This window comes from Choristoneura fumiferana, chromosome 23, assembly GCF_025370935.1.
Source record: "Choristoneura fumiferana chromosome 23, NRCan_CFum_1, whole genome shotgun sequence".
Classification (NCBI taxonomy): domain Eukaryota; kingdom Metazoa; phylum Arthropoda; class Insecta; order Lepidoptera; family Tortricidae; genus Choristoneura; species Choristoneura fumiferana.
The window spans coordinates 4,514,380-4,539,388 of record NC_133494.1 but is presented as its reverse complement, the minus strand read 5'-3'; the positions used below and the strand labels follow the sequence as shown (position 1 = coordinate 4,539,388).

General features: G+C 37.7%; 1 protein-coding gene across 1 annotated transcript; it reads right to left on the bottom strand.

Moving 5' to 3' along the window:
• Nucleotides 1–941: 941 nt before the first annotated feature.
• On the bottom strand, nt 942–24,709 carry LOC141441369 (solute carrier family 25 member 16-like). Its single transcript, XM_074106093.1, has 6 exons — nt 24,082–24,709; nt 23,366–23,592; nt 12,243–12,431; nt 11,217–11,373; nt 9,358–9,499; nt 942–6,500 (listed from the first exon to the last, which is right to left on the bottom strand). The coding sequence occupies exons 1-6, from the start codon at nt 24,143–24,145 to the stop codon at nt 6,323–6,325; spliced, it is 957 nt and encodes a 318-aa protein (XP_073962194.1). The 5' UTR covers nt 24,146–24,709; the 3' UTR covers nt 942–6,322.
• Nucleotides 24,710–25,009: the final 300 nt, after the last annotated feature.

Genomic DNA, 25,009 nt, shown 5'->3' with positions numbered 1-25,009 from the left:
CCACTTGGGATATTCATAACCCGGGGAGACTAAATAAACAAGAGATAAGTCGGCAGTGTCCTATTCTGAGCCAGGCCACTTGCCCCGACTGTACCGAGTAGAAAACTCGTTCGGCGTTTAGTGAGGCATTTCTTTTCACGTAGAATTTATTTACATAGATTTAACAAAAATCTATTCCATTACGTTTTAAAAATTATATAATTTCGACACTGTCTTAAAAATGGACTGTTTGTCTCGGCTTTCGCTGATGGTTTATTTGTGATTCCAGGCTTACAAAACTATAAAAACAATGTTTTATGTACTTCTTAAAATTGCACTTTGATTGAAACGCGTGTGTAACAAGTTATACAAAGACTCTACCCACCAATGTCACCTGAAGCCACACGTTTCGTTGATCTAAGTATTAAGTATGTAAGTTGTAGGTAAAAAAAAAGTAATTATACTACCCAAAAATACAAAAAAAGAGTAAGTACGATGGAGAGCTTCGTCTGAGCGAAATATAAATCGTAGAACCTAAAACTAATTACTGTACGCGTAAGGTTGATTTGACTGCTTAATTTTTTGGATTTTTATTTCCCTCATTCGAAGCTCTAATAAAATTTATAATAAGGCTTTCCTTGCAAACGGCATATATTTATAAATAACTATAATGACATTTTGTAAGAGCCGAGTTTTCGACTATATCTAGGATTCAAGGGAAATGCGAATATTATGCTATTGATAAGTATAGAATGAACACGAATCGCTACCCAGTCATAATGGCAATAATAATGTAAACACAACCGGATACACAAATTTATTCTTGCAACTGTATTATGCCCGTTGATAGGAATTAGATAATAAATAAAATTAATTCTAAAACATCGCATTTATTTTGCTCCCTTTTAAATGACCTAAACATGTATGAAAACAGGACCGGTATTCATTAAAAGACTTGCATGAAAGAAATAAATTATTTATTATTTTAAATAAAAATTGCAGTTGTAGTTAAAATTGTATCTTTGGTATTGATAAATCCCAATTTTAGTACAAATCGATCAATACCTATGTTGTTATTTACACAAAATAATTTAATATTTTACATAAAAATGACCAAAAATAAGCATTAATTAAAAAAAAACTAAATTTAACAACCTGGAAGAAAGTACACATTATTTAAATGTCAAACATTCACTAAAGAAATACTTGATCATCAAGTCTTGACGCAAGAGAATATATTATTTAAATAAGCACAAAAATCTTGCCATGATTACACCTCCATCAATAAAGTTTTTGAAAAATAGACAATAAGGGCCTTATCACACTGGCGATTTCCGGGCGAGTTGAAAGCGAGGCGAGCGCGTAACGAATTCGCCGCGAGCGCGCAGCGAGGTAGCTGCATGTAGTGCCAAAAACGCCATATTGTAGACTCGTACAATAAAAATGGGCGTCGTCGACGCTACACGCAGCTAACTCGCAGCGATACGTTGCGTGGGCCCTTAAACCAAACAGGTAAAGAAACTATATTATAGGGCTATTTTTTAAACCTTGACTATTTTGGACTGTCTAATATAGTTCTCATCAAGTTGTTATTTTAATAAGTAAGGTTACCGAAATAGCCCGAAGAATCGCGAAACTAAAGTGACAGTGGGCGGAGCACATTGCTCGCAGAACTGATGGCCATTGGGGTGAGAAGTTTCTCGAATAGCTTCCGCGGCCCGGGAGACGAGCTGTCGGTAGGCCTCCAACAAGATGGAGCGACGACCTGGTTAAGATCGCGGGATCGCGGTGGATGCGGAAAGCTGTCTGAGTGGAGAGCCTTGGGGGAGGTCTACGTCCAGCAGTGGACGTCTTTCGGCTGACATGAAAAGAAAATTTTTTGAACAAAAAATGGAACCGACTTCAAAAACCTTGAAAATAATACTATGGAACTATAGTCGTCTACCTCACCTACATATGTATTTGGCTGCTGGCTCGTGCTGAGGCACCGACTTCAAACTAGTAGAAAATATTTTCAAGGTTTTTGAAGTCGGTTCCATTTTTTGTAATTTTTTTTTAATCATAGTTTTAGTGATTTGCAGCCAAAGTGCATCTCAACGATTTCACGCTTAAACACGGCATAGTTATATGATTTTATAACAAAGTACCGGTCTTCATCATCAGTTCCAGTTCACAAAATTATACTTTCTGAAAGTAAATACTTGACTTGGTGTTAAAAATGCCAAAATCGCTATAGGTGTGCTTTAAAAGTTCGAGGGTTGGATTCCATCATCAGATCCTGTCTTGGAATCAATGGAACCACCACCTCGGAAGTATGTCCTTTAGAACTAAAAAAGAATTTTGAAATTCGGCCCACAATTGGCGGAGTTATCGCGTAACAAACATACAAAAAAAAATATACACTCGAATTGAGAACCTCCTCCTTTTTTGAAGTCGGTTGAAAATAACAGACAAGACTTGAACTAGCTCTTGGCTGAATCCGTTGCTGTGAATTTAACGCGTTACGTTTATTTATATTTTCCATTTACGTGGAAGTTGGGATAATTTTCAGCTGCAGTAACTCCAGCCATGTTCAGCGATTTAAGTGCGAAAAGGTAATAGACAGACAGAGTTATATAATATCAGTAAGGATTAATCTGTATCGATTATTCGAGTTCCTATAGTCTATACTATACAACAAGAACAAGACATTTCGAAAAAGTTACATTAAAATAAGCTCATTATTACATACAGCAGTCAACATTAGGTAATGTTTTGTAGCGTCTTGTATGCATTTAAATAAATATAATATGTTTTGGTAAGAAATGTAAAAAATACTCTTAACATGTAATAAAATAATTAAAGCTATTTTCTTAGCTCAATACTATTTCTGTACTTTTAAATAGAAATAAGGTTTTGTCATGTTATCTTACAGTACACAATATTATACATACTTACAATCATGGGCGTACGCAGGGGGGGGGGGGAGGGCAGCTGCCCCCCCTGGAAATTGTATGTTCTACAATATATTATGCTCCGTTTACCTATGAAGCAGGATCCCTACACACTACATATACCTTGTGTTTCATGTAGATGTCTTTGTGTAGTGTGTATGACAAAACAAGCGCGGGCAATCTGACCTAAAAAATCTGACTTGCCCCCATAGGCCAGAAACTGGGTACGCCCCTGCTTACAATCATCTCACAACTGATATAACGGGTGATAACAAAAAAATGAGAACGTATTTACCAAGCTTTAAAAAACACTACTGGCCTAAGGAAAAAGTTTGTTTATGGTGTACAACCCCTTTTAAAACCTTTGTTTCATTTTTTTTTTCATGTTCTAATATTCATAAAAAATGGCGTCATCGAAACAAGAAGCTTTGAGAAAAGAAAACATGTAGTAAATTTCTATAATTAAAATTTAAACTTAGGGAAGAAGTACACAGTGGACCATTTTAGTAAAGAAAAGGTAGGTACCAGTTTCTGGCATCCTTGGCTGTAGCTCGTAAAAGTGGTAGCGGTGGCCCGGCCAAGAAAATGACGAAGAGGAAGTTGCAACTGCTTCATAGCACTTTTGACAATAAAGATTCGATGATCCAACTTAATGCCGCGAAAAAAAAAAATATGTTCTACCTATTTCAAAGGCATTTCCCGATCTTTGAAAAAGATAGGTATTATAGAATGCCGGAAAAAGAGAGAAACCTTCAAGCAAGAATCGACCATTACGTGACAATTAGCTTTTGCCCGCGGCTTCGCCCGCGTGGAATTCGGTTATCGCGCGCTGTTCCCTCTGGAACTGTGCATTTTCCGGGATAAAAAGTACCTAGCCTATGTCACTCTCTGGCTCATAAACTATCTCTATGCCAAAAATCACGTCGATCCGTCGCTCCGTTTCGACGTGAAAGACGGACAAACATACAAACACACACACGCATTTATAATATTAGTATGGATGTCACATGATGATCCGAAGGGATGACCCAAATTACAAAGGAAAATCGTTTATTTTGTGTAATATCCTATTTGTGCCAAAAATCCGCAACCCCACAAAACTTCCACAATGTCGGCCGAATGAAGATTTTTTCGGCTATTTGAACTCTTTAGTATACAAGAACAACTGGGGAGCTGATAATTGTGCCCATTAATAAAGAATTAAAAATTGTGTGCGGACAATGGACAAAAATGCCGTCCAACGGTCTTGTTCTAGGATTATGTCTAAGTTTCGTCGGACTGCTGATCACGGGCCTTTTTGTAATATGCATTAATAGTTTTGTAAATAATAAACATTGTATAAATTGCACAATAAACACTAAGCATGATTTATCTCATCTCACAGAAGATTTTTTTTATTACTGAAAACTATTCTCATTTTTGGGTTCCGTACCTCGAAAGGAAAAAACGGAACTTTTATAGGATCACTTTGTTGTCCGTCCGTCCGTCTGCCAAGACCCTTTTTCTCAGGAACGCGTTGACGTATCAAGCTGAAATTGATATCGAATACTCAAATCTGCGGTCCCTTAAAGCCCTGAAAAAATCAAACTTCAAAGTCAACGCATCAAAAGATAAAGATACAGCCGTTTATGCCACAAATTTTCGAAACTCGCAAGGGAATCAAAACCTACAGGGTACTTCCCGTGAACTCAGAATCTTGAAATTTGGTATGAAGGTAACTATTATAACACAACCAACTAGAAAAGTCTGAAAATCTTGTTTTTTTTATGTATGTGTGTAAATATCAATAACCAATATATATGACCCCACACTGCGTACATTTTGCTTAAGAGTAGGGCTCTGCATACACTGGAAGTATTACATCACACTGAAAAAGCGAGAAATATCTTATCTTATCTTCAAGACACGATTCCCGTTTACATACCTATAAATGTGTACGGAACCCTCGGTGCGCGAGTCTGACTCGCACTTGCCCGGTTTTTTTTGTTATCACCCGTTAATTAATATAATAATATGATAACAAATGTAATCAATGAGAACACATTTAAGTATACATATTGTAAAAAATAACTCAGTTAAATTAAAACAAAAACAGTCTGCCTATATTTTATGACTTGTGGATTGTTATACTTAACAGAAAAAAACAGTACTTCGCCTAAAAATACTGTAACTTATTCAGTTGCACCCGACATACATAACAGATATAATCACGCCTCAATCGGGTGATGATACGTGTCTGGGTGATAAGAATCTGTATCTAACCAAATACCTTGTACACCAATATAGATACAATTGCCAAGCTGCACGACTGACCATTCAAGCAGTCAAGCTTGTCAGATAATAAGTGCATGAATGGTCAGATAAGTGTTGGAAACTGCGTGAATTATATGAATATAGAACTGAATATAGCTTACCTACTTTAAACTAGGTAATCGAATAAAATTGACGCTTTAGCACTGTATATTTACCTACTTAGTTGTAATATTAAATGTTGCAGTATTTACAAACAACATTATTTTTTATAACGTTCTAAGATACAAAAATAATAAAATTTGCTCTGCTCATAATATTTGAGAATTTATATCGTTCATATACTGCATATACCTGCTGAATACGCATAAGTATTTATAATCAGATATCCAAATATATCGGAACAAGGCTTTATGTCAATAACTTAGAGCGTTTTATGACAGATTTGGACACAGGTTGCCGCGATATATCTGACATCAACAAATGACCAGGAGCAAATAAATTAAAATAGTTTCCTCCTATACAAATACTTATAATTTTATCTAAACGCGAACTAATATAATATAAAAAGAAAATGTATTCGGTAAGTCACATATCATATCATTCAATAACCAGCAGGTTCAGTCTCTAAAGTCTTTACAATTTTTATTGTTTTTGTTGATGATTTTATTATAATTTTTACTTTAAGTCTAAGATCTAAATGCTGTTACACTATTTTAGTATAGTTTGTGCTGTAAGTGACAGTTGTAAAATCCAGTTCAGAATATCATCATCATCATCATATCAGCCGATAGACGTCCACTCTTGGACAAAGGCCTTCCCCGAAGAGTTCCACAACAATCGGTCCTGCGCTGCCCACATCCAACTGGTTCCTGGGACATTTAGGCATTTATTTTTTCACTTTGACTGTAGAATCTTGATTTGTATGCAATAACCGCATAGTCTTAGAGGGTGCAGCACGCGCAACGGTAAATATGACTTGGCTGCAAATTGCATTTGTGTAAAGAAAAGAAGTAAACTGTTACTACACGGCGACCAAATGAGGCGCGTGGGAAATAAATGTGCGTTTTACCAAATCATCAACAAAAACAACGCCTACGCACTACATAACAGACCGAATTCGTAACAACTATTTAACATCCTTCGGAATGTCTCGATTCCTACGACACCTTCATTCCAGTATCGAGTTGGAGCAGCTGCTTCATGAGTTCGTACGTGGAGAAGGAAGTGGCGACCATGGGTATCGCGCGTATGTAGTTGATGCTCATGCCCCGGTACAGACCGCGGCTGATGCCGTTCTCACGGTAGATCAGGGTCAGGGTCTTTACCATACCGGTGCTGGTGGGAAACAAATTCGTTAGGGCAATTAGACACAGGTCGCACAGAAATGTGCGAGGAATGTGTTCATGAACCCATAAAAACGCTTCGTTTACCTATCCTTGCTCCGCCGACCTGTTTTCAATAGAGCTGCGCTGAGGGAGGGTAGGTAAATGAAGCATTCTATTGGTTCAAACACACATCTCTGGTGGAAACTAAATCGGGCACTCAATAACATCTGATTCTCGTACGCTTTTCAGAGCCATACGCCGCCGTAACCGTAGCAGTTAGGCTGTACGTAGTTGGGTTAGATACTTTATTCGTAAGTGCACATTCGAAACTGAACTGGCACATATTTAGTGGAACTTGTATAAATATTGCTGTGCCCAACAGGGTCCAGATGATCACATATCCTATTGTAACATCTGTCTGTAACCATACATTGTGGAAGAGCAATAAAGTATTGAGTACTGAGAACTTTTACACTGCAAACGTCATTGGCATTTAAAACATCTGCCAAACTAAAATAATCGTTAAATTGATGGTGAAAAGGTTCCGCCTTGGTACGCGGTTCTACATGATTGAGTGATAAGAGAAATAAAGCACATTTATTTTAGTTACAATTGGTTAGTGAATTTTCGGAAAAATTATTAAATGTTTGTCTCAAACCAAAATATCGAGTTTTGTTAACAAAAGAAAAACATATGTTAATACAGATTGCAACTTACCTTCTGCATTGCCGCCGTCACCATGTGCAATATTCATGCAATCCAAAAATATACAATTAATTCACATCCCAAATAGACAAGAGTGCAGAGTGCTAGTAATACTGTAGGGAAGACTATCAGAAATACCTACATTAAAATAAAAGAGTTAACCCAATCTAAACGCAAAATCTGTCGAAATTGATACATTTCCAATTAGTGGAAGTACATATTATGTGCCCCCCAAACTGCCTAAACGTTCAAACATGAAAGATCGTTTAAAAAAGACAAGCACAGTATATATCTGTCTCTTTCCTACTGTGGCAGTAAAAAGGGTAATACTGAGCGATAAGGAGCGAAGCCTTTTTTTGCTAGCCGACACATCAACCAGCTTATGCAACAATTAACGAAATTAAGCTTCTAAAAGTATGAGCGACTTCCGTTATGCTACGAAATGTTCCCCTCCAGTAGACTGCATGGAATATCTAATTAGTTTAGTGGCAGAAAATAAAGTTATTTACAAGATATAATAAGCTACGGCCAAACCTAGCAATAGGGTAGTTGACACCTTTAAACAATACACAAATCAAATAAAAGAACACTTTATTCAATCAAAAAAACAGATTTTCAATTAACTTTAAAAGTTTGATTTTTAGTTGCTATTTATTTCTTTGAAATCAAATGAATGATCATCGAGTTGACAAATAAGTGATGTCAAAGCTCATTAATGCCATACAAAATCTATGGGAATATTTTTATTTATTTAACAATTATCATTAAAGGCATTGCCTTTGCCTAGCGCGAAAAATTACAATATAATTAAACTATTGTTTTTTCAGCTCTTAAAATGTAATTATTTGATTGTGTCAAATACCCTATTCAGCCTTTAAAGATTAGTAACAATAGTCATTAAATTCATATTCCAGTTAATATATATGTTACATTTTTTCCACAAAAAATTTAAAAAAACAAGTCTGACTCGTGAAGGATTTGAACCTCCGCCCTCCGATGATCATATTTTGTTATTATATCGGCGCTCTAACCTACTGAGCTAACGAGTCGCTGGCAATCAACGCGAATCCAGCTATTGTATTGTGCCGAAGGACGTCATTACCGACATGAGTAAGGCATTTCTGCGTCAAGTTCTATTTTGCAGATGAATCAAATTTTAATATTAGATTTGGTTTTATATGATTTAAATTCGGGTTTTGTTCCGCGTACCTTGGTTTTAGAGAAAGCTCGACGATATTTCGTCATGCTGGTATAACTGTCAGTCCGAAAATAAATCGGACGTAACCGATCTACCCTCTTCCTAACAAGTTGCACACTACTATTGGAACTCGAACTCGCTTTAAAGTCACGGCAAAATACACTCACAGTATCACTCACTTTTTCGTATTATCACGTAAACGATCAGGTTTAACAATATTTAGCACTGGTTACTTGACAACTTAAAACCATCTTCTCGATTAAAGTTTGGGTGTTTCGTAATTTCGATAGCTTCCCTAACTAATCGTGGTATGTAATGGCGTTAAGTAGATAAGACTCGTAGTTTGTGGAGCTCCATACCGTGATATGGAGCTTCTCTAAAATCAAGGTACGCGGAACAAAATCCGAATTTAAATCATAAAATTAGTAATGACCGCGATAGTCTAAACATTGTATTCGAATCGGTGTTATTTCACATGTGAGTAGCAAACCCTGAGGGTGTTGCGGAGGCTTTTTAAGTTTAGACTTGCAAGAAAAATGATCTCTACGCGATAGCATTTAGATTCGATCCAACACTGCTGAATACATAAAGGGGCAATTACCGGATGCTACTTGAATTGTCAACAAATTTGACAACGAAATTGTAGCGACTCCTAGCGCCATCTAGTGAACAACAATAGAAACTCCGACCATGTTCTACATCGCGCTATCGAATATCGATGGCGCTAGGAGTCGCTACAAAATTAACGTAACTATTCTCAATTGGACTTATTTATATTCAGCGTGTTTCTTTGCTATGCCATTTCCTCTTGTTATTTTCTATTTTTTATATAATAAGGGAAAACAAGCAGGCGGGTCACCTGTTGGAAAGCAATCACCGCCGCCCACAGACACCGATAACGTCCAATTCAAAAAAGCTCTTTCTTTGAAGATCCCCTACTTCTTCCGTGAGTATCACGCCTCACCCGAACTTGGAGGTGGCCGGGTCCATGCAGGCGAGCTGCATGCGGCGCCGCGTCACGTCCAGCGGGTACGACACGCTCTGCGCCACCGCGCCCGCCAGCCCGCCGCAAACCAGCTTGCCGGGCACCGTCAGTACCAGCCCACCTGGACAGTCAACAGTAGGGGACCTCTAGACGCCTCGACGAATCGGTAAAAGCCACAAAAAAAATGTAAGTCCACGTTATAAGGGCTCAGGATGACTTCGTCCACATTACCAATAATGGACCATATCTCTGAGACAACTTCTGGTAAACGTGAACGAGTTGGCACTGCTGTCCAAGCAGTACTGTGGTCTATAAAAGAAAGTGGACGAGTTAACTGACACTGTGGTCGAAATAGGAATGTAGACAAAATGGGATATGAACGATATCATAAAGTGGTCGAGATAGGAAGGTAACGATTTAGGAATTATAGGCTGACGATTTAAGAAGTTAACGAAATGGGACTGTGGACGAACCGAACCGAACCATGCCTTGTTAGCTCTTATTGCGTGGACATAAAGCTTTTTTCCGATCGGCTTTTGCCAATTCCTCGACGATAGATGTGGGGAGACCCTTAAGCTGCGTTTCCACCAGAGCTGTACGAGGATGTGTTGCGAGGTATTTTGTTTTCATGAACATGAGTAACGCTTCATTTACCCATCCTCGCACAGCACATCCTGGTGGAAACAGCTGAGCGGAGTGAGGCGAGGCAAATAAAGCGTTCCTATTGGTTCATAAAAAAACACATTCCTCGCACGTCCCTGGTGGAAACGGAGCTTTAACTAACTTTTTTTAACATGCTTATGTTAGTGCCTCTTGTAACTATGGATTTTCACCCACTTGTTGTGGTATTGGCTGTTTCCACTAGAAATGAGCTGAGGTTGGATAGGTACTTAAATAAAGCGTTTTTATTGGTTCATGATAAACATACCTCGTACATCTCTGGTGGCAATGCAGCTTAAGTTTCTAACTGACATACATATATACACGGCCGGATAGCGGTTGCGGGTTCGATTCCCATGACTGGCAAATACTTGTATGATTAATACGAATGTTTGTACTTGAGTCTTGGATTTTTGTATGTATTTAAGTATATATTTATCTATATATGTATATCTATCCGTTGTGTAGCATACATAGAACAAGACACGCTTTGTTTAGTTTGGGGCTAGGTGGGTAGCCCGTTTTGGCGCTCACCAGTTGGCGCCACTGTAGACAAAGGTCCTGCCTGAAGTATATTGGTTAGTTTGTTATTACGGGCGTGAAAACAAAATTTACATCTTAATCATATTTAATACCTTAAAACTGTACCATAAAAATATCGAGCATGCCACAGTGTTGCGTAGTCCCGTTTTGTTCGGAAAAAAGGTTTCCGAAAGACAAAACTGTCTCAAATTTCATTGCCCCTTGCATATTTGCTAATTCATTTCAGGTAGGTATTGCAAAATTATAAATAAACCCGCGTAGCTCACCCAAAAACAGTGACATTTGACATTACGGAGACCTCACGCTACACTAGCGCCTCTAGCGGCGAATTCATACGCGATCATCATCATCATCATCATCAGCCCGAAGACGTCCACTGCTGGACAAAGGCCTCCCCCTTAGAACGCCACAATGAACGACAACTTGCCACTTGCATCCACCGGTTTCCCGCTACTCTCACGATGTCGTCAGTCCACCTGGTGGGAGGCCTGCCAACGCTTCGTCTTCCGGTTCGTGGTCGCCACTCGAGGACTTTTCTCCCCCAACGGTTATCTGTTCTTCGAGCGATGTGGTGTCATACGCGATAACCCTCTTGTAATTTACCCCAAGATTATTATTAGGTAATAAGCACTGACCAGTATTCCTCTCGCACTTGCGGCAGAGCGTGGTGGGCACATACTTCATGCAGAAGAACTTGAGCGACTCGAAGCAGTAGAAGCTGAAGCCGGCGTACGGGACCATCCCGCAGAGAGTGGGCACGAAGCCGCGGTACAGCGCGCGTATGCCGCCCTCCTAAAGATACATCAATAATACTAGCTTTAATACCATTATATATAACTAGATATAGGGTAGATGACATTATTATTTGTAGGGTTCCGTAGCCAGAATAGCAAAAACGGAATCCTTATAATTTCGCCATGTCTGTCTGTCCGTCCGCGGGTTCTCTATCGTTTGCCCGAATTTCATATAAAGTAATTTATTTCTGAAATAGTAATTCAGAGTTGATATTAAACTAACCTAACCTAACCTACTGCGTTCTATATGATGACATTAAAAAAAAACCTAAAAACAGCACGGTTCTATATATTTTATGGCAAACGTTGGTATGGCAAGTGAAATTCGGGCAAGTAAAGGTAAACGCCGTCCGCGGCTTAGTTTAGAAACGTAATCTAGAAAGCTGTAATTTTGAATGGATATATCGCAATTGTGCCGACAAATTAAGTGATAAAACAAATGTAAGAAAAATTTTAGGGTACTTGTCATAGACGTAAAGTGGGGATGTTTTTTTTTCCTTGTCTAACCATAGTGTGAGGTATTATTGGTGAGCTAATGGTGTGTGAAATACCCTATCGGCGTATTTCTAATAAAGACTGTTGCGCACCGCTTTTTTTTGTCGACGCGCGTTTAAAAAGCGCTCTTAGCTTTCAAAACGTGATTTGGGTGATTATTCGAGCGTTTCAACCGCCTTATTTTTCTGGCCACATTTTTTACGGATTGGCTGTAGGTTTTGATATCATTTTCGATTATTTGTTAGAGTAATAACTAAAAAACTGTATCAGAATATTCGGCCATTTTTACAAAAAAGTGTCCAGAAAAATGAGACGGTTGTAACGCTCGACTAATCGCCTTTTATCCATAGATTTCGCTATTAGTGTACTGACCGTTCGGAACATGGTGGAGGCGGCGTGGGCGATGCCAGTGTACCGGTGCTCGCCTGTCACTTGGAACGCGAGCCTCGCGCGGATGGTGTCGAGCGGGTACGTCAAAGTGACAGCTGTCACGCCCGCCCCCGCGCCCGCCACGAACTTGTCGCCGTGCTGGACCAGCGGTATGCTGAAGCCGTTTAGATACTAGAAAAAAAGTAATAACTATTAAAAGTTATAGCCTTTGACACGCTTTTCACAAAGAGAGCAAAAAAATCAAATTATCAAAAAACTCGACTGAAAAAGAGTCTAGTACATAGTCTATTTTAGAACTATTTCCAAATTAAATTACATTTGCCCTGCTGGCAGAAAGTCTAGAGTTCTCTATGATATGTTAGGAATTGGAACTGGGCCATGTTTAATGCTGGCCGGAGTTTTTTGTATAAGGGCACGAGAATAACATAACTCAACTAATAACTCGTTCATCTATTGCTTACTTTCTAGCCTCTACAACAATGTACTATGTTTAGGGTTCCATACCTCAAAAGGAAAAACGGAACTCTTATAGGATCACTTTTTGTCCGTCTGTCTGTCTGTCAAGACCCTTTTTCTCGGGAACGCGTGGAGGTATCAAGGTGAAATTTATATCAAATACTGAGGTCTACTGTCCCTTGGAGCTGTGAAAAAAATCAAACTTCTAAGCCAACGCAATCAAAAGATGCAGCCGTTTATGCTGCAAATTTTCGAAACTCGCAAGGGAATCAAAACCTACAGGGTACTTCCCGTGAACTCAGAATCTTGAAATTTGGTATGAAAGTAGCTATTATAACACAACCAACTAGAAAAGTCTGAAAATCTTGATTTTTTAATGTCTGTCTGTAAATATCAATGACCAATATAATCTGACCCCACACTGTGTACATTTTGCTTAAGAGTATGGCTCTGCATACACTGGATGTATTAAATCACTCGGAAAAAGCGAGAAATATCTTCAAGACACGATTCCCGTTTACTTACTTGCCTATAAATGTGTACGGAACCCTCGGTGCGCGAGTCCGACTCGCACTTGCCCAGTTTTTTTTACTAAGGTATGTACTTACCCAGTTCTGTACGGGTCTTTCTCTGAATCAAATCAACGCTTTTTCTAAGAGAAGACCGCAACACTCATGTATCAGGTATTTTATTGTAGCAGGAACGGCATTTGTGTCATTCGTAACAATTTAGGCGGAGACAGCGAAACAACATTGATTCTGCTAGCGAAAGTCTTCGCATAAGGGTCAGCAGGCCGAGCCCAGCTGACGTCATCGGATACGTTGATGAACGAGTAATGCATGGTTACCTACCCAACTAGCAAAAACCAGCAGTACAACAGTCTCAAGACTACTATTTTTTCCCTCTTACAGTGATCCTATAATATCGTATAAGCTTGTTTTGGGCACCATTTATAAGCACATTTATTTTAATATCGTTCTAATATCAGTCCAATTGAATGCTGTTCGCATTTAAAGTAACTTACCAAAACAAATTTAAGCCACCTTAGGCTAATATCGCTTTTACGTAGATATCTTGAAAGCCTGGGTAAGCTTATATTGGTCCAACGTTAGAATCTTGTGAGCCTAAACAAGCTTATTTTGTTTTTTTGTAAGATCAGATGGTATTTACAACATTCAGTCATGTGGCCGCCGAGTGCTTGTGTCTAAACAAATATTATTGTATACGTAAACATTTGTTTTTACTGCTAGTTCAAAGTACTAAGTGCAGATTATAATTATATAGTTACTTATAAGAACGAGCTCGTTCAAAGTCAAAGTCAAAATATCTTTATTCAATTTAGGCTGCAAGCACTTATGAATGTCAAAAAAAATCTAACACCGGTTAGGAAAAACCTCTGTTGAGAAGAATCCAGCAAGAAACTCAACGTTAACGTTATTAATGGTATGCGTTTTTTTACGGTAATTATTCGCGTGGAAATTATTCTTTTCTGTAAAGTAGACCCTGTTTTTCACTTAAAATTTTAGGCACTTAATCAATGCCATTTCGTATCTTCTTTTAATTATTTTATATATTTATTGTCTTCACGATTCGTCATTGCTATAGCTGCATTTTTCAAGTGCACTTTTATACTATTGTAATCTTCTAACATTAGCATTCTTGAAAGCTAATAGCGTGGCCATATTAATTAAATTAGGGTTACATAAAAATTTAGGTAAAGCAAGAACCTCAATTTATTCCTTAAGTCTGGTTTTTTAATCTAACTTGATCGCTTAACCCCAAATATATGTCAACTAAATTGTGCTCTTACAATTGTCTTCCCAAAATTAATTTAAGATGAAACCGCTTTATACTGATCATGTGTTTTGTATTGTAAGTATGTTCATCCAATATTACTATACTAATAATATAGGTATATCCAATATTACTTTAATATCTTACTAAACCACTGCTGGTGCTCTTATTTTAGCATTCGATAAGTTCAGAAAAGTGCGTACTTACTGTGCTCTAATGCTATGCTGATATCAAGGGTATTCTGGCAAACAAGTGCAATTTGAAAAAAAAAAAAAGTTACATACATAGGCATACTAATTTTTTTGTGCTTTATTTATCTAGCAAAACAGTGTAAAAATAAATATTGTGCACTTATCCGGTTCTGCCAGAATACCCTCGATATTAGTGTAACATTCTTACAACAGCATTTAGTAAATCCATTGTAAAATTAAATTAGCGCAGGAATGGTGCTATAAGAGCAGGTTTTCTTAAGTGCCATTGCACTTAAGAAAACCTCATTAGTTAGAAAGACTCATTAGTCTTGGTAAATGTTATTGTAAGAGCAAGAGGCTTATAACAGTATTATAAAATGCTCATATCTGACTGACATTCTTACAAAAGCATTTATTAGCAAGTTCATTATAAAATTAAATGAGCATAGAGAAGGAGCTATAAGAACCTAAACCTGCTTTCTCAAGTGCAATATGTCGTGGTAAACAGTGGTAACTTACTTGTTGTAAGTAGCTAGAAAGTGTGGCTAAAAAATTTGGCCACTAAATTTTTTTTTGAAGCTAACTATTTCTTAAATGTGGCTAGATCTAGCTAAAAATTAGCTAAAGTCGCAACATTGGCTGAATGGGAGCGCCGTGCATTGCGCGCGGTTTTACTCCCTGCTACCCCTTCCACCCCCGCTGACGTCTATAGTACCTCGCCCCCGCTACCGCGTCTCATACCTAGGGAGGGTCGCGCGCGATGTTGTCGGACTATAGTTAGTACGGCGCAGATAATTTAATATTTTAGATAATTTAGATTTTAAACTGTACACCTAAAAGCTAAAAGTTTCTCAGTCAGTATCTCAGTCAGGACTTTATTTATACCTAAATATACGAGGAAGTATGTATAGGTTTCCATATCAATGTAGTCCACATAGTTGCGGTTGACGATGATTGTCCAATTTTCCAGTGTTGTTTAGTTCAGCTTTGTTCGCAATAAACAAGTTTTACCTACTACGGTTCAGATCAAAAGGTCATTCATTCGTCGAGTTGAACACCCGCCGGCCATCGAATGGCGAATTATTTATTGAATGAATGAGTCATCTCATTATTCGCGATAGGGATGTGTTTGCCGTTGCTATTTTAAACAGTTATTCGTGCGACAAACTAACTGGTAACTGCAAAAGTGCATGACAATAGTAGATTATTGTCGTGGCCTGGAAGTAGGCAATTGCTGGCTGAGTATGAGTATTAAACGGACGAGCTTGCGAGTCCGTTTAACTAATACGAAGCCAGCAATTGCTATTCCAGCCGAGACTAATATAAAGCTTTTCTCAAAAATGGTAAATAATTCTGAAATAGAATAAACTTTTTCTCAAAATATATTATAAAGTTTAATTTTATTATAATATTTTTCTTATGCTTTCCCGCCTTTTTTCATTAAAAATGAACTGCAGGTGTATTTTTCCACCGAAAACACCACAAGCTATTTCAGACCCAATAGAAAAAGTCCGGAGTTCCAACAAAATATCTGATACCGGCCATTAGACTTGGCTGTATACGACTTGTGCCAACATTTCCATGGCCTTTTAACTTTAAAAAAAAAGTGACTGATTGCAGGCGCGCTAATTCATTATTGTCGAGCTAGCGCGCCTGCAATCTTTTTAATTTTTTAATTTTTCGCTGACCATAAACTATGCACTTCACCTTCTGATATGTAAAGAATAATGTCAACTTTTACGGACATTTTTGAGAAAAAAAATATTATAAAGGTTATTTTGGTACTGTTGTTACTACGTCGGGCAAGCTTCACCCAACTGAATTTTGTAGAACCCTTTAGTGTCAGCTGTCAGTAGAACTCTTGAGTAAATGAATAGCTGTATATTGCTTGGATAAAATAAGACCAGCGCCATCCGCATCCAGCGCACTTTTGCTTGTCTGATTGGGTTTTATCCGCAATTTCGCAAGTAGGTACAGTTGTCAAATTGAGATTTAAAAAAAGTACGTCGATACGAAAATCGATATGAAAATTTTGACTTTAAGAGAAGAAAGATTTTCGGCTTTATCGTCAATATGGGCTATCGTTTTTTGTCTCACTAGATGGCGCACTGTTGCGTGAGGTTTTTAAGTAGGTATGGTTTTGAAAGTCTGTTATTACGGGCGTGAAAACAAAGTTTAGATTAAAATCATATTTAATACGCCTTAAAACCGTACCATATAAATATCGAGCATGCCACAGTGTTGCATAGTCCCCGTTTTGTTCGCAAAAAAGGGAGGACAAAGGTTTCCGAAAGACAAAACTGTCTCAAAACACGAGACATTCATTGCCCCGGAACGCATATTTGCCATAATTAATTTCAGATATTGCAAAATATTCACAAAATTATTCTAATTATAAATAAACCCGCGTAGCTCACCCAAAAACTATGAGATTTGACATTTCGGAGACCTCACGCTACACTAGCGCCTCTAGTGGCGAATTCATACGCGATAGCCCTCATTTATGTCAATTTGTCGCTAGGAGCAAACCGGATGCGCTAATAGAATGATCAATAGATATCTACCAAATTTTAGCATGTCCATAAGTGACAGTTTTGCTGTCACTAATTAACCGACTTCAAAAAAGGAAGAGGTTCTATGTTCCAATGTTTGTATTTTTTTTTATGTATGATTACTCAGTCAATTGTGGACCGATTTTCAAAGTTCTTTTTTTATTCGAAAGGGTACTCTTTTGAGGTGGTCCCATTGTCACCAAGTCAAGATCTAATGATGGGATCCTAGGGAAATCGAGGGCAAACCTCAAATTTTGTAGACACACCTATGGCGATTTTGGCATTTTTAGCATTAAGATAAGCATTTACAATTTTGAACATGAAACTACCGTGAGACTCACTCATATTAAATACCCGGATAACTCACGTCTTAAATCGAGTTTAGCTCGACATGTTTCGGGCTAATCCGTAGCCCTTCGTCTTCGGAGCAACGCGACTCAGCGGCTGCTGCAACACGCGCACTGCGCGCCGCCTGCGACTACCCGACGAAACTGACACCGGCACACAACTACCCACGTTTTCATCAACATTTTCATTACAACTGTCAAATGTAGGGTAGCACACAACACTAACAACATCGCTCTGTAAAGGCACGTTCACACACACCGATGACGCAGCACGAGTATTTAACACCGTTTTCCAACTCGGAGGTACCGTCCAACCACTATCCCGGTTGAAATTCGGACGACGACTAATCTCGATGGCTTCACGCACTTTCCGCGGAATGAAAAATTTCTCTCTCGCAAGTACAAATACCCTATCAAATATGATATAGTGCGTCGAACCCGAGTCCATTAAGTGCTCGGCCACAGCAGACCCCTTGTCGTCCTGTTTCCTCATACTGCGTATGTGCTCCGATACCCTTGTGGAAACGGAAAATCGAAAAATATTTCTCTAGCACTAGGTACCTACTAGCTCGAAGTCGGTGCCTCAGCACGAGCCAGCAGGAATCGAACAATAGTCGCCTATCTCATCTAAATACTATGCGTTTCAATCCATCCGGTTTAATTTTTTGTTATTTTTTTGGAGCCGGTTTAACTTATTTGTTAAAAAATTTCTTTATATATATGGGTTTCATCGCCGTACAATGTTAAACACAAAAACTTAGACAGCCGTTGAACATGTCTTTGACACATATAAGTTCACAGAAAACTGTCATTTTAGGCCTAAATCTAAGCTTAATGCTGTAGACGGAACTACAATCGGCACATCCGCGTACTTCTTGGCAACATTACAGTGATTTTTATTTTTGCATAATAGTTTATTTTTAGGCAAACGTCGTTCCCCGACATTTCAGACAGCGCTATACGAGACAATCTTCCCAAATCTGCAATGTCTGCGAAACACTTAAACCTCTTAATGACCGTAATAACAATGGAGGCACGATTGCAAAGTCGGGCTGCATTTAACCGCAAGTCCATTAAAATTTAAACGTGACTAAAGGGAACTAAACATTAATGTCACAGATTTTATGGAATGTGAATGCGATACAGTGGCAAACTGAATCGCTTATCTGAATTTTTCCACAATAACAATTAATTTCACGGCTGATATTAGCATGCCACATAAGAATTGTTGTGGAAATGGAAGCTCATTAGGATGAATGTAGTTAGATTTCTATTTGACTCCACACAGTCAATAGTAGTAAATAAGTTGAGGTGACACAGGAATAATAATCCGGCCTATTTTTTGTATTATACTGCATAACTTGATTGTACTTACATAAAACAGATTAAATTAATTAACAGATAATAAAATAAAGGCTATCGCTATCGATTCCTCCCCCCCTATGGACGAATAGCGAACGAAAGGGGAGGCCTTTGCGTAGCAGTGGAACACTTAAACAGGCCAACAAAAAAAAACCGGCCAAGTGCGAGTCGGACTCGCGCACGAAGGGTTCCACCATTTACAACGGGTTACAACATTAGACATTGGCAAAAAAACGGCAATTAGGGAGAGCCCCCTTAAATATTTATTTTATTTTATTATTAATATCAAGCAAAAAAACGGCAAAACAATCACGTTTGTTGTATGGGAGCCCCCCTTAAATATTTATTTTACTTTGTTTTTAGTATTTATTGTTATAGCGGCCACAGTAATACATAATCTGTGAAAATTTGAAGTGTCTAACTATTATGACTCAAGAGATAGTGCCCTGTGACAGACGGACAGACAGACAGCGGAGTCTCAGTAATAGGGTTCCGTTGGCACCCTTTGGGTACAGAACCCTAAAAAGGGCTATGTAGCATTGAATATTTCCCGCATCTTTAGTGCAGAACCCACTGTGCAAGGTCCGACATGCATTTAGCCGGTTTTAGATTGTCTTCAAGGAAGAGGTGATAATTATAATAGTCTTGAACTAAAATACAACAACTGGTAGCATGGTGTATGGTTGTGTGGTTGTGGTTGTAACAACTGGTAGCATGGCGTATGGTTGTGTCACTCTGAAGATGAGCTCTGGTTGAGTTCGAAACGCGTCAGTGTAGTGTGGTGGTGGTGATAGATGGGTTTGTGTGATTTGTGTGTGTTCTTACAGTGTGGAGGTGGAGGAACTGCATGAACACGCATATTTTGCATAGACTTAGCTATCATAAGGTCGCGGGTGAGCAAGGAAATTATTTTAGTTAATTGATATGGACCTCCGCAAAGTAACGCCTGATTCAATAAATTATAATAGTCTTGTCCATCGCGGTCGGACAATAATTCTATTGTTATCTTGTCCCTATGACCACGCACGTGAATAACTATAAGAATTGCATAACGTTGGACCATTGACTTAAGAAAATATAAACGCGTGTTACACAAGTCCTGTCGCGTGTATTATCATCATCAATCAATCATGCAATACTTTCTATTTATTATTCACTTTTGCCAGCGCACAGAACCATTTGCAGCGTAAACGTGATTGAAATTATTAAAACCTACGTACATACTTTGGCATGGTTGTCGAGAAATGATTGCACGCAAGTGCAAGGACTAAGGGGCTGTTTCACCATCCATTGATTAGTGTTAACTGGCGGTTAGGTGTGATGCCGTCTCTATTTGTTTTGTTCGAATAGACGGAGACGGCATCACATTTAACCGTCGGTTAACGCTAATCAATGGATGGTGAAACAGCCCTTAAATAAATTATAACTTGTAAAGTAAAAGAAATGACATCGGAGGGACGAGTTGTTACAGCACCACGCTTCTAAGCTGTTGTCTATTATGTAGACTAAAATTTGATTCCTACTTTGCTAGACAATTGGCAGCCATTTTTCTACCAAGTAGCCTACTAATTGCGGATAGCTCAATGAGGGCTATCGTTTTTTGTCTCACTAGATGGCGCACTGTTGCGTGAGGTTTTTAAGTATGGCTTTCAAAGTCTGTTATTACGGGCCTGAAAACAAAGTTTAGATTAAAATCATATTTAATACACTTTAAAACCGTACCATAAAAATATCGAGCATGCCACAGTGTTGCATAGTCCCCGTTTTATTCGGAAAAAAGGGAGGACAAAGGTTTCCGAAAGACAAAACTGTCTCAAAACACAGACATTCATTGCCCCGGAACGCATATTTGCCATAATTAATTTCAGATATTCACAAAATTATTCTAATTATAAATAAACCCGCGTAGCTCACCCAAAAACTATGGGATTTGACATTTCGGAGACCTCACGCTACACTAGCGCCTCTAGTGGCGAATTCATACGCGATAGCCCTCATTGACACACTGTGGGAAATGTATGTACTTAGTCCTGAATGTTTAAAAGAATATTGATACAAACCGCTTTTATGTAGATGGCTCAATATTCGAACGTTTCAACAGCCTCATTTTTGTAGTCCGTTTTTAGGGTTCCGTTCCGGAGCCAAAATGGCAAAAACGGAACCCTTATAGTTTCGCCATGTCTGTCTGTCTGTCCGCGGCTTTGCTCAGGGACTATCAATGCTTGAATGCTGTAATTTTGCACGGATATGTATGTAAAGTAAACTATGCCGACAAAATAGTGCAATAAAAATTTTAAAAAAATATTTTTTTACTTTACCTCCCATAGACGTAAAGTAGGGGTGATTTTTTTTCTCATCCAACCTTGTAGTGTGACGTATCGTTGGATAGGCCTTTAAAATCATTAGCCCATCACTGCTAAAACGATTTTTCGATTCAGTGATTTGTTTGCAGAATATTCAACTTTAAAGTGCAAATTTTCATTAAAATCGAGCGTCCCCCCCCCCCCCCTAAAATCTAAACAGGTCGGTGGAAAATTTCGAAAAAAATCAGAATGGTAGTAAGTATATCAAACTTTCAAGGGAAACTATAACGGCTAAGTTTGCTTGAGAATCATTAGTAGTTTAAGAGTAAATAGCTGCCTAAGGTATAAAATATACCTAAACTTGGAAGATTCCGTATAAAATACGAAATCCTTTGAAAAATATTACTTATAGGACACGCTCTTGGCCGGTTTTTATGAATAGAATGTAGAATTTGATGACATTTTCGCTTCTTATTTAGACGTCCAGTAGGTACTTCTATATACCAGATAACCTGGAAACTGTAACAGACTCTCCTATATGTCAACAAAAATGTGCTCACGAAAATCAAACTGAATAAACGCTGGAATAATGATCCAGGTACACAGGTACGAGATGCAGCGCAATTCGCAATAACGGTTACCGGCCCTCCGACCGTGACCGAATCCGGCCTGTGTTCAAACACCGCATGTTTGCAACCACTATGTAACCACACAGCCGAACTCCATGCTCTAAAGGATTGGGCCGACTATTGAATGTCCTGCGATAGTTTGTTAGTTGTAAGCCTATAGGTTTAGAGTAGTGCTAATAAGGTGTTGTTGGTTTTACGTTACAGCCGAGATGGTTAGGTTGCGAATGTTTGCGTAAGATTAATAGGGGTAAATGCGAATTTTCTTTCTATGCATATTTCCGGGTGGCTAAATAGTTGTATCTACTTCCCGATAGGAGTAGATCCCCTGGGTTTTTATCTATTATGTAGTTTTGGCTACAAAAACCAGAATCTGAGGCAACAAAACGGCATCTGATTTTTAAATAATGATGGATAATTATTATTACTTAATACATTTGATTTAAATTAATTGACATTTAGTTGCGAAAGATAAACGTTAAATTCCACAGCTGTATACACACACGCTTCGTCTCTTTGTTCACTTAATTTGACGTAGTTAGTCCAAGTCAACTTGATAAGTTACTTACCTAAGCTGTTTCTGAAAACATGGCTACCTTGTGAAACACTTGTTTAAATTTTGAGAAACATTACTACTTGGTTAATATAATATATCATAGTGACGTACTTCTTAAGCTAATTATAGAGTTTATTGGATATTTCTTGGAATCTATAACAATAGACTCAATTGAAAAAAAAAAATTGTATTGTGTTGATAGATGGGAATGTGTGATTTGTATGTGTTCTTACAATGTGGAGGTGGAGGAACTGCATTAACACACTATCATAAGGTCGCGGGTGAACAAGTAATTGTTCAAGTTCAATATGGACCTCCACAAAGTAATATATTAGTAATATAAATTATTTGTATTTTAATTTAATTTTTGAGTCCCATTTAGAATAATAATATTATTCCATATTATATATATTGTGTTCATCTAAAATTGTATTTGCATGCATTTAAGTATGTTTTTCCTCCTGGGAAACCCCTAAATACATTACACCAAAGATTAGAATATTACGATTTACGATGAATCTTTTGATCTATTTATTTATGCGAATGGTATTGTCAAGAAGTGTTCCAAAGAAGATAAGCTAAGAATATGTTAGTAGGCACACCTAGAGTACCCTACATGTATTGAATACAAATGCGAGATTGTAAACCACAAGGTTTATGTAAATGTTATCAGAAAATATCTGTCCAGGAAAACTTGTTTTGTATCTTGCTAACATGATGGGTTGTGAAAGGGTTAACATAGTTTTTAACACAGCTAGGCACTGTTAACCAAATAAAATAGTTAACTTTGTTAATCGCAAATGAGCTTAGCCTGCCACTGGGTGGAAGTTCCTAATACATGTCAATGTCTCTGCACAGGACATCATCATCAACTTTAAAACTTTATAATTATAAATTTCTATATTTTCATCAACATACCTTTTTATAAATCTCAAAGCTAGTGAACTGCGTGGCAGCATACGGGAATATCCGGACCATCTGAGCCCCATTGCCTTTATAGAGTGCTAACAGTGACTCCTGCTTCACTATGGCTGTCAAGCCACCAACAACACCGTGATGCTTGTAGTGCACAGACTGTGCTTGGAGCAGGATCTTGATCCGGTCCAAAGGAGCCACTGTGGTCTTGGCACACATGCCAGCAACACCTAATAGCAAAAAGAGATGTTTAAAGTTTATTTGGCAAAAAAGCTAATTAAATGCTTTTATTTAACTTGCAATGTATCTTGTATATGTATCTATGTATGTGCGGGTGAAATCTTGCAAGTTAAATTTGACCCACTTGTGAGGGTGCTTGCATGCAAATTGCATGACAATCCAATAATCTGGTAGTGAAATCCTGATATTTCGGCCAGGATTGTCTCCGCAGGATGGTACTCTTCAATGGTTAGTGGCATTAACTTGAAATTTGGTATGCAAATGTAGTTCGGGTAACAACGTAAGTACTTTTACCAAAAACTTATTTTAAACTTAAAATTACCTAGCTGTTATTTATAAAAAATAGTAATAAAATAAGGCATTGTTAATTTGTTCAAGATAATTCAAAAACGTGCAGCAACATTCATAAAACTTTTTAATGTGTAATATTTATAGTTTGGTAATTACACAAAATAATAATAAAATGAAGCTTGTCTTACCTCCAGCTAACAAATTCTTCATAATAAATTCAAGATCATTTTTCTGTTCCATTTTCAAAGCCATTTTTGGGATTGCTACGACCGGTTAAATATGTTTACTAAAATTATTATAAAAACTGTCTTATTTACACTGCAAGGTAGCAGATATTTATTAGTTTTAGGTATTGTGGTTTTTTAATCCATGGTATGCTCTCAAAAATCTCGTTTTAATTTATTCGCCACTTGCCATTTGGCACGCTCATCACCACTTTCACCAGTAATCAGGTAATAATGTATTTAGCTTCTTCCGAATATTTTGAATGACTTATCTAAGTGATAAGAACAATACACTTTAAAATAAATTGCGAACTATCCTTAAAATATTTGGTACGGAGACACATTCATAAGCGTAAAGGAGTCAGTAAAAAAATAATTAAACTGAATAAATTAAACAACAAAACACGATACACGCTATCCCGTTAACGTGTTTCGAACTAATAAAAATAAAATACTATTCTTTTCTTGTTTCCTATTATCATGGTTGTGAACTTGAAATATATATCCACATTCTATTGGAGGAATGGTCCATTGTTTGGGAAAGTTGTCTTCAATCAACCAATAGCAGACGGACAAACAGTAGATAATTTTTGTGCCGCGTTACAAGAACATCCCGCACTTCACTTGACAGGCGTCGAGTATGACAGTTCACAGCTGACGTGTGGGCTTCATTTCGTTTTGATGATTATTGTATTGTTATGCTTAAAACATCAATTATTTTCCCAAAAACATAAATTAAATAGTAATGTTCAAAACATTATAAAGTACGTAACAAATCGGTTTTTTTTTATTTCAGGTTTATTTGTATTACAATTTATCTTTTTGGAAACAAAAGTTTCATAAAACGAAACGTTACGATAACAGTGCCATCTCTTTAAAAATTATGGAACTA

Bases quoted from the DNA above. Each gene is read 5' to 3' on its own strand.
- LOC141441369 (XM_074106093.1), bottom strand. From the start codon at position 24,145: ATGGCTTTGAAAATGGAACAGAAAAATGATCTTGAATTTATTATGAAG. The intron at 9,500-11,216 runs GTCAGTGCTTAT...TTGACTGTCCAG, and splicing joins CAAGTGCGAGAGGAATACTG to GTGGGCTGGTACTGACGGTG. The intron at 6,501-9,357 runs GTGAGGCGTGAT...GTTTCCCACCAG, and splicing joins CCGGCCACCTCCAAGTTCGG to CACCGGTATGGTAAAGACCC.